The sequence below is a fragment of the Triplophysa rosa genome, linkage group LG10 (assembly GCF_024868665.1).
Source record: "Triplophysa rosa linkage group LG10, Trosa_1v2, whole genome shotgun sequence".
NCBI classification, from domain to species: domain Eukaryota; kingdom Metazoa; phylum Chordata; class Actinopteri; order Cypriniformes; family Nemacheilidae; genus Triplophysa; species Triplophysa rosa.
The window spans coordinates 22,836,873-22,857,720 of NC_079899.1; the positions used below are offsets into that span (position 1 = coordinate 22,836,873).

Genomic DNA, 20,848 nt, shown 5'->3' on the forward strand with positions numbered 1-20,848 from the left:
TGAGACTATCACAATTAGTCAAAACAAAAATGGAGATTCGAAAACAATTATGGACACATTATCTGGGCATAGTGATGATCAGATTTTAGCTGTCGAGGACACAGGCGCAGAGATAAAGGATGATGGTTTAGGCCTACTTGATGTTACAGAAATAAATGAGACACGATCAGAAGATGAAGATATCATGAAGAATGATGAAATGTTATCAGATTCAGGAACACTTGAAACAGAAATAAGAAATGAAAATAAATCTAGCACAAGCATAATTTCTCTTGATGAAAGTGAAATTAGATATGCTCTGGTTCACAATCATAAACCAGAAACTGAATTGGCTGCAACAAGTGAAGAAAATCTACACTCAGATATTGAACCTGAATCACATTCAGCTCAAACAATAGATGAAAAAATGGAAAACACGACTGAACTGCACGACGGCTTATTTGAGACAGATAAGGCAGATATTGGTATTAGAGATGTTATTTTAACAGATGAAAGTCAAACAAATTCAGAAGGTGGACATCAAGATGGGGTCACGGAAGAACTAAATGCCAGTACAGTTTCTGAATCTACAGAGAACGATCTCGAAACAAAAGAACTAAACACAGGTTTAGATTATAAAGCTTTGAATTCTGATGTCTCCAAGCAGAAAGACAACACACAAATGAAGAATGAATATTTGTCACAGGAAGCATCTACAAAGGGTGAACCTGATGGTGAATATTCTCTCGCCGATTTAAACAATGTTAGTGATAACCTCCAGAATGAAGCAGATGCAAACAATAAAGATGTTGGCACAGAGGACCCCTCTCACCATACCTCTTCTATCGAAGCAAAATTAACCAAAGATTTATTTGCACAAAATGACCCAAAGTCACTTCAAGGTGCTGAACAGAAAAATGATACAGAGACTGATCTTGCAAATCATATGGATCATAAAACCAAAGCTGAAAGTGTCACAGGTGTGACCCAGGGTCAGACTGATGCTGACATGACCCTGGAGCTGGAAGCTGGTGAGGAATTACCTGGACGCTCTCACATTCACACTTTGGTTTCTTCCGCAGAGATTAAACCGTCACAAAAGCTCTCTGAAGAATATCCTAACCTAGATTCACATCTGAGTGAACTGAATATTAAAGATCTTTCAGATATAGTAGGAGACCACAAGTTAGCATGGCTGGATTCCAAAATTGGAAGCTTTTCAAATATGGATACGGGTCGAGATAATGATGATCTTGCTGAACTCAATGACCTAGAACAGCTATTGGAATACCATATAAAGACAAGAAGACATATTCAAAACAATAATGGTTTTCCTGACAAGGATAGCAATAATGAATATCCAGCATTACAAAAATTGGCTTTCCTCGTATCCACTGTAAGAGAGACCTATGCACCAGGGAACACAAACATGAAAGTAGATGAAAGCCCAGGTACAGATGATGTTCAAGTTTTGAAACTCTTTCAGGGCATGACAGATGATGGAATGTATAATTGTGGTGGATACTGCATGGGAATGTTTACTAACTAACTTTTGTTCATTCAATTAATGGGAAATGATGATGGTGACACTAATGATAAAGTAACAGAAATATTCCAAAGTGTGATGTTCCATTTTTGTCCAAACAGGAAGCAGCCAAGAAGAGTGTTCTCATGGAGCCTGTCTCAGTCTAAATGAGAATACACAAATCTTCACTCAAGAGGCTGAAAATAATCAAATGACTGAGGGATCTGACATCAATGATATCAGCCATCCCATAGATGTGTCCGTCTCTGAGGCCGAGGAGAAGGATCTTTTCAAGAATATAATTAATGAAGGTCTTCATGTGGAAGATTTTCATACTTTTGATCAGGACATAGGAATGCATCAGTCAACAGATTTAGAAATCAAGAAAACTTCTTTCCAGCTAAACCATGGCCTTTTCTCTGAGGAGCACGGTAAACCTGAAGCATTACAAAATGGTGAGGGTTTCACTTTTCTTGACCTTGAAATGACGGAGTAGACTACCCCAAAATTAAAATTCTGTCATTTAAGCCCTGTATGGTATTGTTTTTTTTTTAAAGAATATCCTGACATTTTTGTAATATATTCTATTCTATATTCATAATAACATTTCAAGTCAGAACCATAACATTTATTCTTAAAGGGGTCATATGACGCGCCTAAAACGAATATTATCATTTGTTTTAGATGTAATGCAATGTGTATACACGATTTAAGGTTCAAAAACGCTGTATTTTCCACATATCGTGCATGTTTGTATATCCAACGTGCGGATGTTTTACAAAGCTCATCGCTCTGAAAAGCGAGGTGTGCTATGATTGGCCAGTTAACCAGTGCGTAGTGATTGGTCAAATACTGCAAGCGTGTGACGGAAATGTAACGCCTTATTTGGAACATCAGGTTCCAAAGCAATTGTACTGACCACCTTACTTGCGTATACATTTGGGCGGTCTTAGTCAAATCACACCACGAGGGGGTGTGGTTACACGAGGCGTTTCAGGCAGGTCTGGGTGAGCATTAGCTTTTAGATAGAATGCATCTTTTTTTCCGACACTTTAATTTTTGCAAATTTACGTGTCTAATACATGCGCATGGGCAATTTATAACACACCAAAGACACAGAAAAACACATATTCGCGCCATATGACCCCTTTAAATGTGAGTCATTCTAGTACATGTAATGATGTGTTATTTTTCTTTTTTACAGGTGTAGAGCAATTTTATCAGCTGGCTGTTTTTGTTGGTGGAGTTACAATGAATGGTCTTGCATCTATAGTGGACAAGGTGAGTCTTCTTCATATAAAACAGTTGTAAAAAAAAAGTGGCCTGTTCTTTTAAGGCAATTTCTTTCAAACATTTATATTTATACTTTTACACTCATGATGCTGTGTAGGCACATATAATTCCTTACGAATTCTAGGCAGGTTTAAGCTGCTCGACAGGTCTCAAAATCAGCGAGCTTGTATATAAAGCCATATTTAACACACCCACAAATGAAACAATTACTTCCTTACATTTTAACCGCGTTTCCTAACTTGCTCAATTCAAATATTTCACCCTTTACCGATCGTCTCTGCTGGGTGGCTGTCTCTTTAAAAGTCAAGTGGGACATGTTGGCGTTCTGCAATTGGTGACGTCTGGAAGAAACCATAACTCGTTTAGGGGTGGTGTGTTCTGTAAAGTTGAACTTTATTGCCAAAAAGGCAATTTATGAGTTTTAACATAAACAAAATACATACTGGCCAATTGTTTAAACATGTAAAAAGTAAATAGCACGTGTGTTTTATTTGTTTTCTTAAAATACGACATAATATCAATTACGAACCCACCTTAAAACAACAGTGCGCTCCTCCCCTCAGCGCAGTGCGCACTGGCATTGAGAGTAGAGTCACCATGGCATAACAACACACAATTCAACAGATTACAGAAAAACTTTAAATCTCATCGCTTGATTTGAGTTAAATCATGGCAGACGAATTAAAGGCCGAGACGCTCGTCACGCAAGCGACTGACGTGAGAGGAGCGGCGAAGATTTACTACACTCTCGCCGTGGAGAAGATCAGAGATGTATGTGGCAGTGTATATGATGAAACTGTGTGTGTGTGGCAGCTGTCAGCGGTTAAAACATTATTATTTCACGCCTGTCATTGTTACATAGACTTATTTTAGTTGAGTTTTAATGTTTCCTAGTGTTTGTTTAGATGTATAATGACATTACTGCGCTTATGTACCAGCATTTGTTAGCATTGATGCATCAGGTAACTACATATTTCTCAACGTGAGGTTGATTTGTTTATTTACATGTTTTTGGTGTACACCATCTAACATGTAGGTTTATTAATCCGTAATGTATTTAGTTGCCCTTTAACTGTTTTATAAAGATAACCAATTATTTGGTTATACTGGTTAGCATTAGTATGTTGACAGGTGCATATGGCCTTTTTGTGTTATCATGCATGTATCCAGTTTGATTTTGTGACTAATATAGCAAATAATGCCATGTATGTTTACGTCTACCCATTTGTTTTGTTTTGTTTTGTACAAATAAAGCCATATTCATGGTTGTAAATCTAATTGAATCTAACTATAAAAGAATGAATCTCACACCGTCTTTAAGTATATTTTTTGTGTTTTAGGTTGTATCATCACTTCCTGATGACATACGGCCTGGTCCTGACTTATATGGACTTCCTTGGGAAGCTGTGGTTTTTACATGCTTTTTCGGTTTATGCACACTGCTTCTGTTCAGCTACAGGTTTATCCACTGCGTAAGTCATCTATTTCTGCTCTGAACACATTCATACACTTAATCATTTCAGTGACCTTAGGCAAGTATTGATAATGTTTGTCTGTTTTATTCCACAGATCAAAAGCAGACTTTATGCAAGTGAGTATGTCTGATTGTCTATTTTAGTGCTAGATTATATGATCAGCCTTTTTCTCTGAACTGATCCACGCTGTCTGATCTAACTGATCCGGACTGTTCTCTGCTGTGTTCGCAGGCAAAGAGAAACAGATGGCTCAGAAAGTTGCAGAACTGTTGGATGAAAAGTGCAAAGTGCTGGAGACGTTCAGTGAGGTCAAACAAAAGGTTAGTGAGACCATGTTGTATTTCCTAAGTACATTATACATATAAATAATTATTTAAATCACTTTCCTAAGACAATGCTGTCCATCTGCTTTAACAGTATGAGAAACTGGAATCAACACTTCAAAACAGTGGAATATCTGCTCAAACTGCAGAAAAAGAAAGTTTAGAGGTAAAGACTGTCTTTATGTAGATTTCTAATAATACCTGTCGTTAACTTACGATTAGTTGATGTTTTATGCATTCACATATTTCATGCATTAGTTGTTGGATTTGTTTTGGATCTAAAGTTTTTCATTTCTTTGTCATGTATCCATGTGCTTTTATTCATTTAATCATAAATCCTTGTCTTTTATAAATGGAAAACATGTCTAGTGGGCCCTAAATAATTTCGACAAGAATGATTGTCATGCTTATTGCATTTAGGTTTTAGAGAATGTATTACACATGTATGATTGAATCTGTCATAAGACATAAGATCTGTCACCTCTTCTTGTAATCTGACCAATCCAATCATATTTTCTTTAGTTGGCATCACAGAAGCTTGAGCAATCAAACACCCAGGTGAAAAAAGAAATTGAACGGCTACAGGAGGAGCTGTCCCATCAAAACAAAGCAAGAAAACAGCAAGAGGATCAGGTATTGTTTTGATATGCACCCTTCTATATTTCTTACTTTCCTTTATATCCTTTATTATATACTGTACCAATGTGTACAGTATATAAAATAGATATTCTACCTCAAATGCACTGGAAGTCGCTTGTCAAAAACGTTTAATGTTTTGAAATGTCAAGTGAGATATAATGACTGTTGTGTAGGGGATTTGCAGTAAAAGACCCGTAGACCAGTTATGAATGAATGAAGACAAGAAGTCAGGAATGCAATTAAATAGAAGAACATTTACTGAAGAAAAATAGTTTGTAGTTTTGCCAGCAGAAGTCAGCTTCAGCACTCTCAAGGAGTTCCACAGGCCGACCTGCCTTGCATCCAAAATGCAGTAGTATTTAAGCTAACAGAGTCAACTAATGGCTGGAATACACTACAAGACTTTTAAAATTGGAACAGATATTTTTTTAAACTCGACATCATACACTTGCAGACTTCTTGAAAGTTTTAGATAGAAACACACTAACTGATCAAATCTGCAGACTGGCACAGACTTTCAGCAACAAGTCCAGACTGAAAATCTGGGCAAAATCTAAGCAAAAGTCTTGTGGTGTATTTTAGCCTTAACTACGTCATTACTTAGGCAAATCAAGCTCACATGATTGGTTATCAATAGATAAACAAGAACACAAAGCTCTCAAACACTTCTGGAGTCATGAGACGGGACATATAGTCCTATAGATTATCCAAGATGACAGGCATGTACTATAATACGAATTAAAACATGACGTTACATCTGTCTCATGATTTTCCACTCTTTCTCACTTTCCTGAAACAATACAATCACACATACACAAACTCCTCAAGGGTAGAGTGTGTGTTAACGGAAGATGTTTTCAAACATGATGATAAGAAGTCCCTTTTCACAGTCACACTGACCTAGCAGGAAGGGAGAGCCTGAGCATTCATTAGAGACTTAAACCATGAATTATTCTCTACTTTCTGTATCAGAAAAGGTTGGTGTTAATCATGCTTAAATCATCAATTTAAAATAAGATAATGCTGAAAAATAATTGATTAAGAAATGTCAAAACCACATAAAAGTATTTATATTTCAAGTAAGGTGAAGCCACGGCACCGGTCCCTTCAGTTGTTTTTATAGTTACTTGAGATTATTTACTTAACCCCCTGAGGTGTTTAGCTATCTAATTAGCGTCTCGATCTCTGTCTCCTCCAGCTTGCTGAGCTCGAGCAGATTTTAAGGAATTTGGAAGGAGAAGCTAAACAACGAAAGTCACAGTTGGAACAGGTATGAATTGTGTCTGAGGAGCTCCGCACTAGAGCCAAAGCGAATGTGCCACATGATGATGGTTTCATCTGTATGTCCACGTGTAGGACAACACGACTCTGAAGATTCACGAGATCAACACGGAGCGACTGCAGAAGAACCTGCAGGCAGCTAAAGAAGAGCATGAAATGCTGCTTGAGAGTAAAGCCCAGGTGAGAATGATAGAAGAGTGTGCGTGCGTGCGTGAGACAATCGTCATTTGGCTTAATGCTGAACTGTACAGCATTTGTGACTGCATGATGGTCTTTACTCAGCTGGTTCTGGAGGCTGAGGTGTGGAATGAACGTCTCGGTGAGTTAGAGGAGGAGATGAAGCTGTGTGAAAGATCTCACGCTGGCATGATGGAGGACTGTGCTAACAAAGACGAACGCATTAAGGTGAGAATGCATCCATACGTGCATTCAACCTGACAAAAGTGCTTTTCTGACTATTTCTCTTCCTGTATTAGTCCCTGACAGAATGCCTTCTGAAGATGAAAGACTGGAATTCTGAAGACGACACCATTGACGGCAGCAACAATAAAGCCGGAACTGAGAACGGCGACAGTTCAGGTATAAACTCTCTTTTTAAGAGCCCACAATGTCGCCGGCTATGAAGCATATTGTGCTGAGGTCAGATCTTGAGTTTACGTTTTTCTTGCAGATTTCCGCCAGAAGCAGAAAGTACAGAAACTTATTGAAGCAGCCAAGGTATTTGTACAATTAATTTGCACATTGGGTGTGTTTGGGTAAAACCTTGTAACCTCCTTAACTAAACAACACTTTGAATGCTGTCTAGGTGGGCAGTCACCTGGTTTTGACCACAGTCCTTAGTTTTAAGATTCATTAATGCCTTTTTGCAAACCAAAAAACATCCATTCTTTTATTAAAATATTACAAAAAACTGTGTAAAGGGAATTCTGCTCTCCGTCACAGATGAGTGCAGACTTGAAGTCCATGGAGGAAGATAAGAACAGAGTGTTCGCCAAACTCGCAGACGAGATGAAAGCCAAAGAAGATCTCCAAGGTAGACAGAGATCGGTTCCCATGAACTATAGAAAATGTTCCCTTTTTCAACATCTGTTGTACCTGGTTTTAAATGTGAACTGGTTGTTTTAAGCACGTTAAGCTTCAGTCTAGAAATTTGAAACCTCCACAACAACCTAATTTACCAATTGCTACGTTAATGATATGATAAATGACAAAAAATGAAGAGTAGCTCATTTGTTTTGGCCTGGTTACATCAAACAAGGGTTTTCTCAGTTTTTCGACTCTGATCTCAGGGGGCATCAAGGAATTTCAGGAGGATAAAGAGGTGTTGGAGTCGGAAAGTGCCAAATACTCCAGTGAAATCCAGAAACTCCAGCAGAAACTGCAGATCATGACTGAGATGTACCAGGAGAATGAACTCAAACTTCACAGGTAGTGAACGCAAACAGCTGCATCCTATAAAAAAGTCTTTTCACTTGACATTTATTTGCTGAATAAAATAGGCTAATGTGCCCGTAACTCTGTTATTTCTTGGACTCTTGTCAGAATGTTAACGGTGGAGGAAAAGGAACGCTTACAGAAGGAAGAGAAGCTCAACAAAGCAGGCAAAAAGATCAGTCTCGCTGCTGAGGAGCTCAACACGTACAGGTGAGAGCAGGTTTTTGACACGTGCAAGGAATTTTTCATTTGTGGCATGCAATCACAACAAAGGAAACGGCCTTTAAGATGAACAGAAAATGTGATTTAGGACAAACCAAAACAGAAAGTTTACATTTGAGGTGCTGTCACTGTTTTACAGACAAAGAGCCAAAGACCTGGAAGAGGAGCTGGATAGGACCTCACAAGCTTACAAGAATCAGGTGATCTATTTAAAAACCTCTTTTAAGTTTTTCAGACTTGAAGTAGCAATAGTCAAGGTCAAGAGTTTGCTGACATTTAAAATATAATTACAACAGAAACAATGTAATATTTCTTAATCCAGATTTGAAATGTATTTTCAGATTTGTTTAACTCTGCTGTATATTTATACTGTATAATGCAGTTTATGGAACAGAACAAAGTCTAAATATTTTTTTTTTAGTGACAAGGTAGAGCAACACATTAATTCAAAAATTCTATATTGACCACATCGGCCTTATTACACTTATTACATATACATTTTCTTTCTTATTATACATACATGCTTATTTCCGTATTTTATACATTTTCTTTCTTGCTTTTAGGTTGCTTCTCATGAGAAAAGGGCTCATGATAACTGGGTAAGTTGTTTTCACACCATCCATTTTTATCAGTCAATAGCAGCTTACAGATGGTTGATGTTGTTTTTACTCTGCATCGTCTGTCTTACAGCTGGCGGCAAGAGCAGCGGATCGAGATCTAGCGGATGTCAAAAGAGAAAACTCTAATCTCCGCCAGAGGTGAGATACGGTGGAATTAAAAGCACTTTCTTTGACATGCATAGTGCATATGTATTGTCTTTTTACGATGTATATCAAAACATGTCTTTGTATTACATTTGCAGGCTGACAGATTCCCAGTTTAAGCTGGAGATTCTTGAAAAGGATCCGTATGTACGAGAGGGCAGACCTTTACTTCGAGGTTAGATACTTCGCACTTTTCTTATACACGTTTATCTTGTAAACTCTATAACTCAGTTCAGTTAGTAGTGATGTAATGTATCTATGGTCTTTTTCTTGATATTCACTCTCTCACAGGTGAGAGATCTCCCTATGGGCCCTCTCCTCTTGGCCGACCATCCTCAGAAACACGGGCCTTTCTCTCTCCACCTACACTGATGGACGGCCCCCCTCGACTCTCACCACAGTTTATAATGGGCCCTGGTGCTAGAGGTAATGTATACACATGCCATCCTGGATAATCTTCAATTAGTAAATTTAATATTTCATTAATTTGTTTGTTTTGTTCATTGTCTCCTCACCCAACACTTTTGTTCACCCTCTTGCGCTCCCCCCCCCCCCATTCATTCTCTTTGACTCTTACTGTCATGTAATCAGTGTCCCGTGGCGTGGTAGAGCCCCCTATTGGTGGGCCAGACTTTGAGCGGAGTGGCCCTCGCTCTGATAGTGGCTCACTGTCACCCTCCTGGGACAGGGAACGCAGGGGCCCTTCTGGCCCTCCAGGTACAGTGATGTTCCCACTGCTATGGCCCTTGAGCAGATTGTATTACCTCTGGGGTTCTTCTGTCCAGAATTATGTTTTTATACCAAAAGATTTCTGTTAAAAATGAAGTAGAATCTTATTTTTAACAGTATAACCTTGAGCTACAGTTGACTTTTTATGATGATAGAACACTAATATTGTTGGTGGAGGAAGCCTTGCTTAGCATTATAAGTGGGCAACTGCACACAAATAATACAATATTTTTTTAGCTAACACTGAACTCGTGAGAGGCTCATGTAAAGGTACTTTTTTTTTAGATGTTATTGAAGAGAAAACACACAGAGAATTGCTGACTCAGCCGAGCTGAACATTAAAGAGTCACAGAACAGGCCCTTTGTTGTTCCTCCCTTCCTCCAAACACTGTCAGTTCATCGATTGTTGATCTGTTGTTTAATGTACAGTAGTGTAGAGCTGTTTCACAGTGAGGGCACAAATGGCAAAGGACATCACTGTATTTTTAAATGTCATATCAACATCATGTCCATCTCAGCACTGGTTGTTTGGTAGTTGTACTGTAGTACCTCATTTCCATTATTTCTCATTTTAAATATGTATTATTTAAAAAAAAAGTGTCATGCCTTTATGTGTGTGATTCCGCATGTGAGTGGTAACTGAGTGATAATTATATATACTGTTTATGTTTATGGAAGGTCACCCTCTCCCAGACCCAGGTTTGCCTTATAGGAGGCCGCCTCCAGGGCCGTACCCGATGGGCCCTTTACCTCCTAGACCACCACATCCTGATTCAGGATACTTTGGTGACAAATCAGGTAAGTCTTTCTTTTATTCTCCTATATTTATCCACATTAAGGTTATGTGAGCTGAGTGCTGCAGTGGAATTATTTTCATTTATTCATTTAGCGGACGCTTTTATCCAGAGTGACTTAAAAATGAACATGTTGTTAGTGAGTCAATAAGTCTAGTCTACCGCTTCAAAGCAAATAATTATATTAAATTGTATATTATAACTACACCCGGGTTGTACATGTCTAATGGGATGCGTGAGTAATACTGAGAGACACAGGGGAATTCTCTCCGGCTGACTTGTTTTATGTAGTTCAGGTAACCGCATTAACTGTCAAGGCATGAATGAGCTCTCTTTTATACGTCCTTAAGAAGTGAATTAAGTAAGGAATAATAATATTAGGAATAAAAGCAAGTGATAGTAATATTATTTATTCCTTGTATTGTTTGTATCAACAGCAGCAAAAAAAATCACGCAAACTTTTGAAAGAGTAGGTCTATCAAAATATATTTGTTAGCATGAAGAGGAAAACGAACCAGTAGGCTATCAGTGTTTATCAATTCATTTTGTTTTTCTATTTAGTTATTTTATTTATTCTATTTCAGTATATGTATCTCTATATTGTTTTTGAAATGCATTGTTTATTGAAACAAAACTGCACGCGTTTCCATTAACAGTAAAGTTTGACATTATAAACGTCAAATCAAGTGCAGGGTGCTATTTAAACTTGGCGAAGTGATATGGAACTGTAATGCGGTCGGCAGACCTGGAACACCTCATATGTGTGCATTTACTGAAAGTTAATGCATTCCCATAGAACGTTTGTCAACCAATCAGATTGAAGCATTCAACAGCCCCGTGGTATGAAATGAAAATGCAATAATGGAGGTTTGGAACCAATATCCCTAAGAGCACTTATTACTCTCTCTCTCTCCTTTGTTCTGTTTTTGTTTTCTCAACAGTCAGTGGTAATGAAAACAGAGACGTGAGTAAACCTATCACTTGTTTTGTGAGAAAAATGTGGTGATGGCTATATGTACAGTATAGTTTTCATACGTACCGGTAAATAAAATATATCTTCCTAGGGTCCCCACTCAATGCCTGGTGACATGAGAATGCACCCTGATCCAGATTCGAGAATGGGACCTCTTCCCGGTCCCCCATTAATGAGAATGCCGCCACCAATGGACCCCAGAAATCCACACATCCCACTCAGGGGCCCTTATGGACCACCAGACTTCTTTCCACCCCGTGGACCTGCTGGTCCACCCATAGGCAGTATGTGAATCCTCATCTCTTTCACTCACGTGTTATATTGTTTGTATTACAACTGTTAAAATGAGTTTTATTTAGTAATCTTTGAAACAATTGTGACTAACAAGGGTTGCCAGGTATTTGCAGTGTTTAAGAAACACCATCATTTCATTATTTAGTGTCAGATTATTTGATGCTGTGTAAAAGGTAATAACCTTTAACCTGATTTCTTATAGTGCGAGGGCCACTCCCCCCTGGGATGTTTCCCAGAGCTCCGCTGCCATTCCCTCAACATATGGGCTATCTGCCACCAAGACCCCCATCTGACAATTTTCCCCCTGGACCACCTCCCAGGCCTTCCTCACCAGGAAGCGAGCAGCCCCCTGAACAGTCGCCTTCACCTCACGATGTCATCTGATCTGACTGAGTCGCTCCGCCTCCCCAGCCTACCGTTTGTGACTTCCTGTTGTTGTTGTACTCAGGGGGTGTTTCCTTAGATATTTAGCCGCAGTAGCAATGTGGTGATCTCTTGTCTGAGTTTGAACTTGAGTGCAAAGCCTAGTAAAGGATACGGCACATGCTACTGGTTATTTTATGAAGAGGAATCATTTGTCAAACGGATCTCTGTATTTGAGGTACAGTGTGAGACCTAGTGTATTATGTAAATCTGTATGTTTGAAAAGTCAACCGGACTGCTTTTAACAGGATTATAAATGCTCAGGATTGTAATGGTTTTTAAATGGAAGGTAGTTGATGCAAGGTCCACATATTTGTCAAACTGTATATAGAATTTGTAACGAGTATATATTGTGAATAGGATGTTGATTGAAGACACCACTGGTGACTCGCTTAACAAAACAAAAGTCCAGAGAACCGTCCTTGTAGTTAATGGTATTTATAGTTTCCTTTAACAAGTTATGCCTTAAAGGTGGTCTGATCAAATAAACTTGTGAACATTGAATAAAAACACTGGATTGCTTGTTCTTTTTTTTGCACAGACATGAAGCCAATGGGCAAATCTTACAACGCTGTCAAGAAAATACAATGTTATATTTAACTATCAACTACGAATACTTTGGTTAAACTAAGCCTAATTTAGGAAATAATTTTGCATAAAAGTACAAATACCAGTCATTTTCACTGTAATATTATACATCATATCAAGGCAACCAAATACTGTGTTATGGAATAAACTGTTTAACTATCACATCCTTTAACAGCTAAAGGAGTAATGTATCTCAAACTATCCCTTAAACAAAGAAAATATATTTTTCTATACATTTACTGTCAATATATTTAATATAATCAATTAATTTACAGTGGAAATTGGGAATCATCGCTTTATAAATTGAAAAATAAACACTTCCAATATACAGAAATGTATTTAAAATATTGCATTACATTTTCTAGCACATTCTCATATATTTTTAATTAGTAAGAAATACATTTAGCATTGCATACTATATTTGTTGTTGACTTTGAAGTGAAGTCTGACCCAGTCATCTGACAGGTTTGCAGTTAGGCCTAAACATTTAATTTAACCTAATAGGTAAAACAAATATTTTTACATCAGTTGAATGAAAACAGAGTCGATGCTGTTGTTTTTTAATGCTTTATTTACCGATTAAAAGAAAATGCATTCGTTCAACATTAATTCGAATCAACATTCGGCTGGTTTACCCAATCTCTGTCAGTTAAGTTTTCATCGATTTTTCCTTCTTTATCGTGGAACCTCAAGATCACATTTCTCATTAAAAATCTTCCCACCTGGCATGTTCACACCTGTGCCAGAGTACTTCTTGTTTGCAGATGTACATATAAAATCCAATGCTATGTGCTCACCAGAGACAAAAAGTAGACAGAACACACCTGCCCAAATATTAAACATTTAAGATGGTAAAACCACTTTTGCAAAACAACAACGCTTATAAACTTTTTCATGTTCATAAATTGAACCCGGACATGTGTTGCATAAAAGTATATACGTTGATATACATTATATATATATATATATATATATACGCATATGCATGTTATGTTATCTTAGTTAACTCCCCGTTAAGTTTACAAGGTAGCAGCGTGGTCTTCGCACTGCTCGTGCCCCATGATGGCCACTTTTTTTTATTGCAAACTGTCCTGATTTTAAACAAATGCACAACATTCGTACCACTTATAACTGGGGCCTGCTGGCCAGTCTCACAGAGACCATGTCTGAAACCCACGGTCGCCCCTGAAACTGAGTTGGCTTCCGAAGAATCAAGATCTTAAAACAATATTAATAACAATAATAAGGCCAAGTATCATTGCAAGTTAGGTTATTTCTAGTTGAGTGACAGAAAACAAAAGGAAAAAGGAAAACAAGTTAAGAGCCACTGGATCATATGCATTTCATTTGCATAGTTTTTGACTTTGCTGTAAGCCAGCCAGAGAAAGAAATAAAGAGAGGCCCGTGTTGACCTAAAGTGGATACGTGGTATCTTGGATTGTTGGTTTTACCGTAAAAAGTTACCAAACAAGAGAATCGAACAAAACTCCACTTTTTACCCCTCTGAAGGCTGGCGTGAGGTTTATCACTTATCATTAAGCTAGATAACGGAAAAGCTTTAACAGGCAATTGTAACAACGTCGACTTTTCCCAGACGGGGTTCATAGCAGCCTCTGTACATACAGCTTTCTCCGTACTACGAGAGATTGTGAAATGCATATAACGCTTCGGAAACTAAAAACAAAAACCGTGGGATCCAACGGAGTTGTAACAAGCGACTGGTCGAATCGTTCAAGAGTAAAAAATAAGCCGACCGTGTCCACGACGTCGCGAATTTCACTGCGGGACCAGTCGTACGCTGATTCCAGATCCCTACCGGAACGAAAGCGAATAAAAGAGTAAAAAAATAATCTGTTCATGCAGACATTTGGCCATTTTCGTTTTTATCTCCCCAGTGGAATGTTCCTAACACGTCTCATAGCAGCTTATAGGTCTGATAGAACCAACCTTGATTTTTCAATAGTTAAATTACATTCACTTTTCACAGTGAAACAGGTGCAAAAGAGATCTAACGCATGTTGACCCAAGTCACAGCACAGCTGTGGACCACCGCTCAAGTCCAACCTCCCTTCCGTTGGTACATTTATCAAATAGTAGTTGTCGTAATACAATACAAGCAGTAGTAGTAGTAGTAGTAGTAGTAGTACATCTTGGCCGATCAACCATTGGCCCTGCCCTCTGCCAGCATGTGGGCACTTCGAAAAGACGTTGTATCACCGTGATCTTTGGCAGCTGGCACAGACGCGCTGACAGAAGTTAAATCCAGTGACTGCTGAGAAGATGATTTCTCTGTGGAAACTTTCATGATGCGAGGCCTGAGCGATTGGACTTTTTCCTCCGTACGTCTAACAGAAACCCTGAGAAAGGCCGTTTCCTGTTCACTGCAGAAGAAGTGGTGCTTTTTTGTATTGAACGTACACCTCCTTCTCTAATGTATGCACTTTTTGAACGTTTACACTACACACGCACAGAAAAAAACTAGACGAAAACACTGACGGTTTAAATAGGCTTTGTCTTTGTATCGCTTGTCAAACGCTGCCTAGAAATCATTTAAGCAGGGATGCGGAAATGACGTGGGTTCGAAACGAAACCTGTTCTGGGTTTGTAGGCACGGTATGAACTCTTAAGCGGTTTGTAAGAAAGACCGACCTGCATTCCAGTCCTTATCCACCACCGAGCAAAATCAATATACAACAAGCTCTAAATAAAGTACACACTTAGTTCAATTCTTTTTGGTGCTCTACTAAAATAGAAATGGGACTTTTGAAGAAATATACAGAATCCCACCACTGGCACTCACGTAAGAGATTCCCAACGCTCATTCCAGCATTTCTGGCACCTATGCCAACACGCCTGAAAACAGCAATTTTTTAAGACCATGGTTTATTTAAAATGGGCAAAATAACAACTGTGACAGATTTAAATCAGACCCTTTTGCTTTCTGGACACAATCAAAGCTGTTGTTGACATAGGTACCATAATAGCTTGTAATAAATCTTCACATTTATAAAGTGTAGAATAACATTTATCAAAACTCTTTGTGCAGGCCTTCACATGCCAAGAGCTGTTGGATGTCATTGGGTAACAGCTTAAAACCTCTCTTTGGACCACTGATCTTAACAAGATCATAAGCTAACTTCTACGTTACCCCTTCAAACGGTTGCATATAGAGATCGTTCACGCTGTAATGGTTCACTTTGGCTCTACGTTTGTCTTGAGCGCATGATGGCTTACATTTCTAACCAGGTTTGGCTTTGATAACGCGTGTCTATGCCACCAAAAGACTGGAAGTTCTGAGGCCTTAGAGTTAGAGAAGTAAAAAAGTACTTTGACCGTCGACAAATCGCTTCAATAAAATAACGATATGCTCTTGAACGAGGGGGATTCTGCCACTTTCAGGAAGGCTTCAGTTTGACCGCAGCTTCTCTCCACTTTGATTCTTAAAAACGCGAACAGACAATATATGTAAAAGCAAACGACATAATGAGATTTTCAATCTTACAGAGTATACTAGGGAAAATAAAAACCAGCAGCTTCTAAAGCGCATTCTGTTGGAAGAGCTTTCTCGTCTTCAAAAATCTACATCATCTTGCCCATCGACCCTCTGAACAAAGAGCTTTAACAAAAGCTATCGACTGGAAAAGTACCGCAAGTGCAGGAATCCTGAGATATGGAACAAGCAAACATCTGCCTCCCTCCATCTAATGTTTCACAGATGAAATACTGTAGTCTGGATTCAATCCATTCACGATGAGGATTACTCTCACGTCCGTACGCTTCGGTTGGGAATCATGCACAAATGACGCTCTATAAAAATGGTCGATTTAAACATCGAACAGATTGAATCCAAGGCTAAAAACACCAAGCAAGAATAAATAAAGGGGAGTTCGAAAGGCAACTGTGACTCCAGAAGAACAATTAAAACTGACAGAACAGTTGATTGTTTTCACTCTCACCAAAACATTAGAACCATCATCTTCATTTTCCTTCCCATATAATTTTTGCCTACCTGAGACAGACGAAAAGACTTCATTAAAACAAAAACACAGAAAAAGGAGAGAACACACACACACACACACCTATGGCTGGGCCCAGATATTGTGCTGGAGGGCGGTCAGCATGCAGGTGTCACACACCAGACTGAAAACCTCTACGATTGGTTTCACCGGCAGAGGCGCATCCACTTCCAGGTTGAGAAAAACCAGCGGGAGTAACATCCCAAACGTGTTGTTTCCACCTATCCTCAATTCCGAATAACAACGACAAACAAAGAGGAACAAAGAGGAAGGGATCTAACTGCAGCTGTGGATCAGAACCCGTCCCTCGGCCGGAAGACTAATCTCCCAAAAGGTCAACGAGAACGTTTCGTCATTTCGAAAGCCAAGAAGGATCGACTGATAGTTTGACGTAACTCCACGCTTTCTAGGGGAAACCAACAAACGAACGAAAAGCGAGAGGATAAACGACAACTTTTAAGCTAGCTTAAAAAAGCCCCTCTCTACCATTCACTCGATCAGCTACTAAACCAATACCCAACTACACTCTTCTTGTAATAAGCAGGATATATAGATATAGATAAGATATAGATATAAATATAGAGCTAATACTGATTAAACACAGCACATATAAAGGATTAATTCACACTACAAGGAAAACAAAACAAAAAAATCAAAAAGCAATGAAAAGAAAGAATATGTAAAATGAGAAAGGGCGCATTTAGTGAACAATCACCAAGCACAGGGTTAGAAAAGGTTTTTGGGCCGTTCGGCCCCGGTGCGTCTACATGCCGGCGCTGAAGCTCTGCATCTCACGGTGGAAGTGCTGAGTGGGCTCGTTCAGGACGACGCTGTTGTCTATGGAGGGACGCCAGGCGCGGTCCAAGCCCAAGGACACCTCCTTCACCAGATTGTGGACGGGGTCGCCCTCGATGTACACCGACTGGTCTGGGTCGAAGTCGATGCTCTCTTCGGACACCTCCAGGACTTTGAGGTTGGAGCCACGCAGGCGAGAAATGGCCACGAGGTTGTGGGACCACACGGTGTAACCTGTGGAGCAAAAGAAACGCAAGAACATGATAGCGACAACGTATGAAATGTAAAGCCACAGTTTGATTCACTGATTCTTGAAACACGTGACAACACACAGGAGTTTATGCACAAAGGAATTATGGTTTTTATGGATTAACCCGTAAAGCTGATTTTCAGATCCATCTATTAAATTACGAAAAGATGGTGTTGACAGCTTAGTGTTGACAAAATAAACCCATTAACCTTATAGAAAACACTTGTCATAATTTGGTAGACTGTGTGGCATTAACTCACTAAGTATAAGATGAAAAAAGAATCTTCAGAATGAAGGTTGATTTTAATATTGCCTGTTTTTTCATATTTCTTTAAAAAATATTTTAAAAGTGAGATACAAGTAATGTTTTATTTTAGATACATACTTTGATTTCTGATTTAATCTATATGCAGCATTAAGGATATGGTCTGAGGACAGGTAGCTTAGGTGTTATAATATAGTTTTTTAAATATAATAATATATAATGACAAATGATAGCCAATTCATTATTTTTAAACACTAAAGAAAACTAATTGAATGAAGAACATTCTAGCAACTAAACGGAAATTCTGCTGTTTTCACATGTTGTCACGTGCCTCAAGAATAAATGAATCCCCAACAATTAACAAGTTTTCGAAAACTCTAATTACCATGGATGATCAAGACAGCAAGGTGCACACAGCGCCAGGCGAGCAGAACCAGCGGGTCCTCGTTGCGATTGACGCTGAGATCCGGAAATCCGGCATCGTCTCTCATCAAGATGAAGTGGGTGAGGGTTCTGTGGTACTGCTGGGAGATGAGCTCCACGACACCATCCGTCACCAGCGTGCTGTAGCTGTCCAGGTGGATCCTCTCGAGGGGAATGCTGGGCTTTAGAACGCGCAGAAGATCCTGGTTGCAAACGTCCATAGTCATGATGTAGACGCGCAGGTTTGTGCTGCAGCGGACCAGGGCTTTCCAATCCTCTTCGGTGGTCATACCGTCCAAAGGCTTGACATCTAAAGCAGTGCCGTTGAGCAGGAGGGAGAGGCGATGGAGAGGAGCTCGGTCAGCGGAGGCAAGGAGACGGCACATGTCGGAGGTGAAGTCGCAGAAGTCCAGAGACAAAGAGCGTAGGTGAACGAGCCTCTCCAGCTCGACCGTGGACACCAGGCTGGGCAGCTGGTTATCTAGCAGGCTGAGGTGCTCGAGAGAGCTGGTGCTGGCATTAGAGAGAGAGGCCAGCGAGCAGGGGGTCACCACGCCGAGCATGAACGCAGACGACAACCACTTCATCTGCCTGCTGTTGGACAGGATCTCTTCGAAGAGCTGCTGGATTCTAAGAGACAGACGAGGAAAAGGAACCAATGTTAGGTCAATTATGATGTCTTCGCAATCATAAGATTGAAGAATTTCAGTATAAAGTTTCTTAATATGCATACTACTCAAAGCATATAAAAACACTTGTAGCACACTTTATGGAATACAGTATCCCATAATGCATTGTACTTGACATGCCCGGTCATATCATCTGATGAATGCCAGACACAACTTTAAGTGACATTATATAATGTAACATACATCATTTATAACGTTCCCTGCAAGATGGATAATATTTCCCAAATTTTATGATAAAGGCCTTGATGTTGTACAACACCATGGATCTTTAAACAGTACAATGCCACAAAGTATTAAAAAAATGGCATTAACATACTCTTTTATTTTCTTGCCCCCTTGGTCAACCTGGTTGAGGTAGGAGCTGTCCAAAATGCCATCATCTTGCAGAATGCACGTGTCACCATACAAACTCAATGTCTGGAGATTTCTGGAGAGAGACGTCAAAATATTAGCAAGAATATTTTAAACATGATCTTATTTATGATTATACCATTAACATAACACAGTTCGATATAAGATAGAAACACGAATGCCAAATGATTGTTTGAAACAAAACACAAAAGGGAGGAAAACACCAAACACCAAATGCATCACAATAGTTCACACATGGCCAGCTCACAACACAAAAGCTGGAGCGGGGAATTTTCAGGAAACATCTATATTCAGCTTTTTTCTGTTCTTTCCGCGTTCACAAATAAAGCCTGCTGTGGAAATGGCAAACAGCATGCGAGTGCTGAGCTTTGAATACTAGGCATTCACGTGATGTTTGGCTTGTCAGACATTGGAATTAGAAAGTTTTGTATTATCCTTAAAATGTTCCTCATGCAGAATAATGAACAAGGCTCGCAGACGATTACAAAGCAAGCGGCCATGCGATGCTTCAGATATTCACACGCAGAGGAGGAAAGACACGGGAGCGTTACGTAATGCGCAAGGTTTGTTTATGAGCGCGCGCCATGGCTGGTGCCGAGCGAATGTAAGCAAAACAAACCAGGCAACGATTTATCGCTGGTGCAACGTCAAAGCACGCACATACCTGTTATTATGCAAACCGCCGAGCACACACAACACCTGATCCAAATATGTCACCATCGCATCCTTCCAGCGCTCCGCGAACTGCGAGTCGCTCTCGACGGACTCCGTTCCGCCGTTCAGGGGACTTAAATACCCGTCCACCGGGGCGAACTCCAGGCGCAGCTCACGCACAAACGAGCCGAACTTCCGCATGAGGAACTCTAACCGCGGGGTTTGTTCTGATCCAGAGCCGCCTCCGTTGGTTCCTCCGCCGACTCGCAGCTTGAGCTCGGTCCACAGCGCAGGGTAGAAGAGACACTCCCTCCAGCGGGAGCACACGGCCGAGGCCCGGAGCTTTTCACGGTCCGATAGGAAGGAGAATATGTGAACGATGAGCTCGCTAGGTAACGCCAAGGCTCCGATGCTAGTGCACAGAGCCATGGCGGTAGGCTATGAAGATGCGATGAAGGTTAAAAACGTAACCGTTATACGATTCCGCGCCTCTCGTTTCTCGCCCGTATCTACCTTTGCTACGCGCTGCTGCTGCTTGTGGTCAAAACAAACAACTGCGCGATTAGGCTTTGCTATCAATACAACTGGATCAAACCATTTTTATTTCATTACAGGGGGCGGGAATCATTTTTCGGAAAATGTGTACGC

At 39.8% G+C, this 20,848-nt stretch overlaps 2 protein-coding genes across 3 annotated transcripts; one reads left to right on the plus strand and one right to left on the minus strand.

Annotated features, from left to right (window-relative positions):
* Nucleotides 1-3,371: 3,371 nt before the first annotated feature.
* ctage5 (CTAGE family, member 5) lies at nt 3,372-12,652 on the plus strand. Of its 2 annotated transcripts, XM_057343477.1 has the most exons (24): nt 3,372-3,568; nt 4,138-4,269; nt 4,367-4,388; nt 4,504-4,592; nt 4,690-4,761; nt 5,118-5,228; nt 6,433-6,504; nt 6,591-6,695; nt 6,798-6,920; nt 6,992-7,094; nt 7,186-7,232; nt 7,458-7,548; nt 7,805-7,943; nt 8,058-8,159; nt 8,311-8,371; nt 8,735-8,770; nt 8,862-8,929; nt 9,034-9,110; nt 9,227-9,361; nt 9,527-9,652; nt 10,343-10,462; nt 11,400-11,422; nt 11,523-11,715; nt 11,928-12,652. In XM_057343477.1, the coding sequence occupies exons 1-24, from the start codon at nt 3,467-3,469 to the stop codon at nt 12,107-12,109; spliced, it is 2,331 nt and encodes a 776-aa protein (XP_057199460.1). In that variant the 5' UTR covers nt 3,372-3,466; the 3' UTR covers nt 12,110-12,652. The 2 variants fall into 2 exon arrangements, with proteins under 2 accessions (XP_057199460.1, XP_057199461.1); XM_057343478.1 differs by lacking the exon at nt 9,527-9,652.
* Nucleotides 12,653-13,289: 637 nt separating this feature from the next.
* LOC130560548 (F-box only protein 33) lies at nt 13,290-20,809 on the minus strand. The gene is made up of 4 exons (XM_057344400.1): nt 20,211-20,809; nt 19,491-19,601; nt 18,448-19,115; nt 13,290-17,781 (listed from the first exon to the last, which is right to left on the minus strand). Exons 1-4 carry the CDS (start codon nt 20,627-20,629, stop codon nt 17,516-17,518), a joined length of 1,464 nt encoding a protein of 487 aa, XP_057200383.1. The 5' UTR covers nt 20,630-20,809; the 3' UTR covers nt 13,290-17,515.
* Nucleotides 20,810-20,848: the final 39 nt, after the last annotated feature.

Coding starts and splice junctions, on each gene's coding strand:
- ctage5 (XM_057343477.1), top strand. CDS start 3,467: ATGGCAGACGAATTAAAGGCCGAGACGCTCGTCACGCAAGCGACTGAC. Junction 5,229..6,432: donor GAAAACAGCAAGAGGATCAG/GTATTGTTTTGA, acceptor TGTCTCCTCCAG/CTTGCTGAGCTCGAGCAGAT. Junction 6,696..6,797: donor TGCTTGAGAGTAAAGCCCAG/GTGAGAATGATA, acceptor GTCTTTACTCAG/CTGGTTCTGGAGGCTGAGGT.
- LOC130560548 (XM_057344400.1), bottom strand. CDS start 20,629: ATGGCTCTGTGCACTAGCATCGGAGCCTTGGCGTTACCTAGCGAGCTC. Junction 19,602..20,210: donor GGCGGTTTGCATAATAACAG/GTATGTGCGTGC, acceptor GTCTCTCTCCAG/AAATCTCCAGACATTGAGTT. Junction 17,782..18,447: donor TGCTGTCTTGATCATCCATG/GTAATTAGAGTT, acceptor TTTGCTCCACAG/GTTACACCGTGTGGTCCCAC.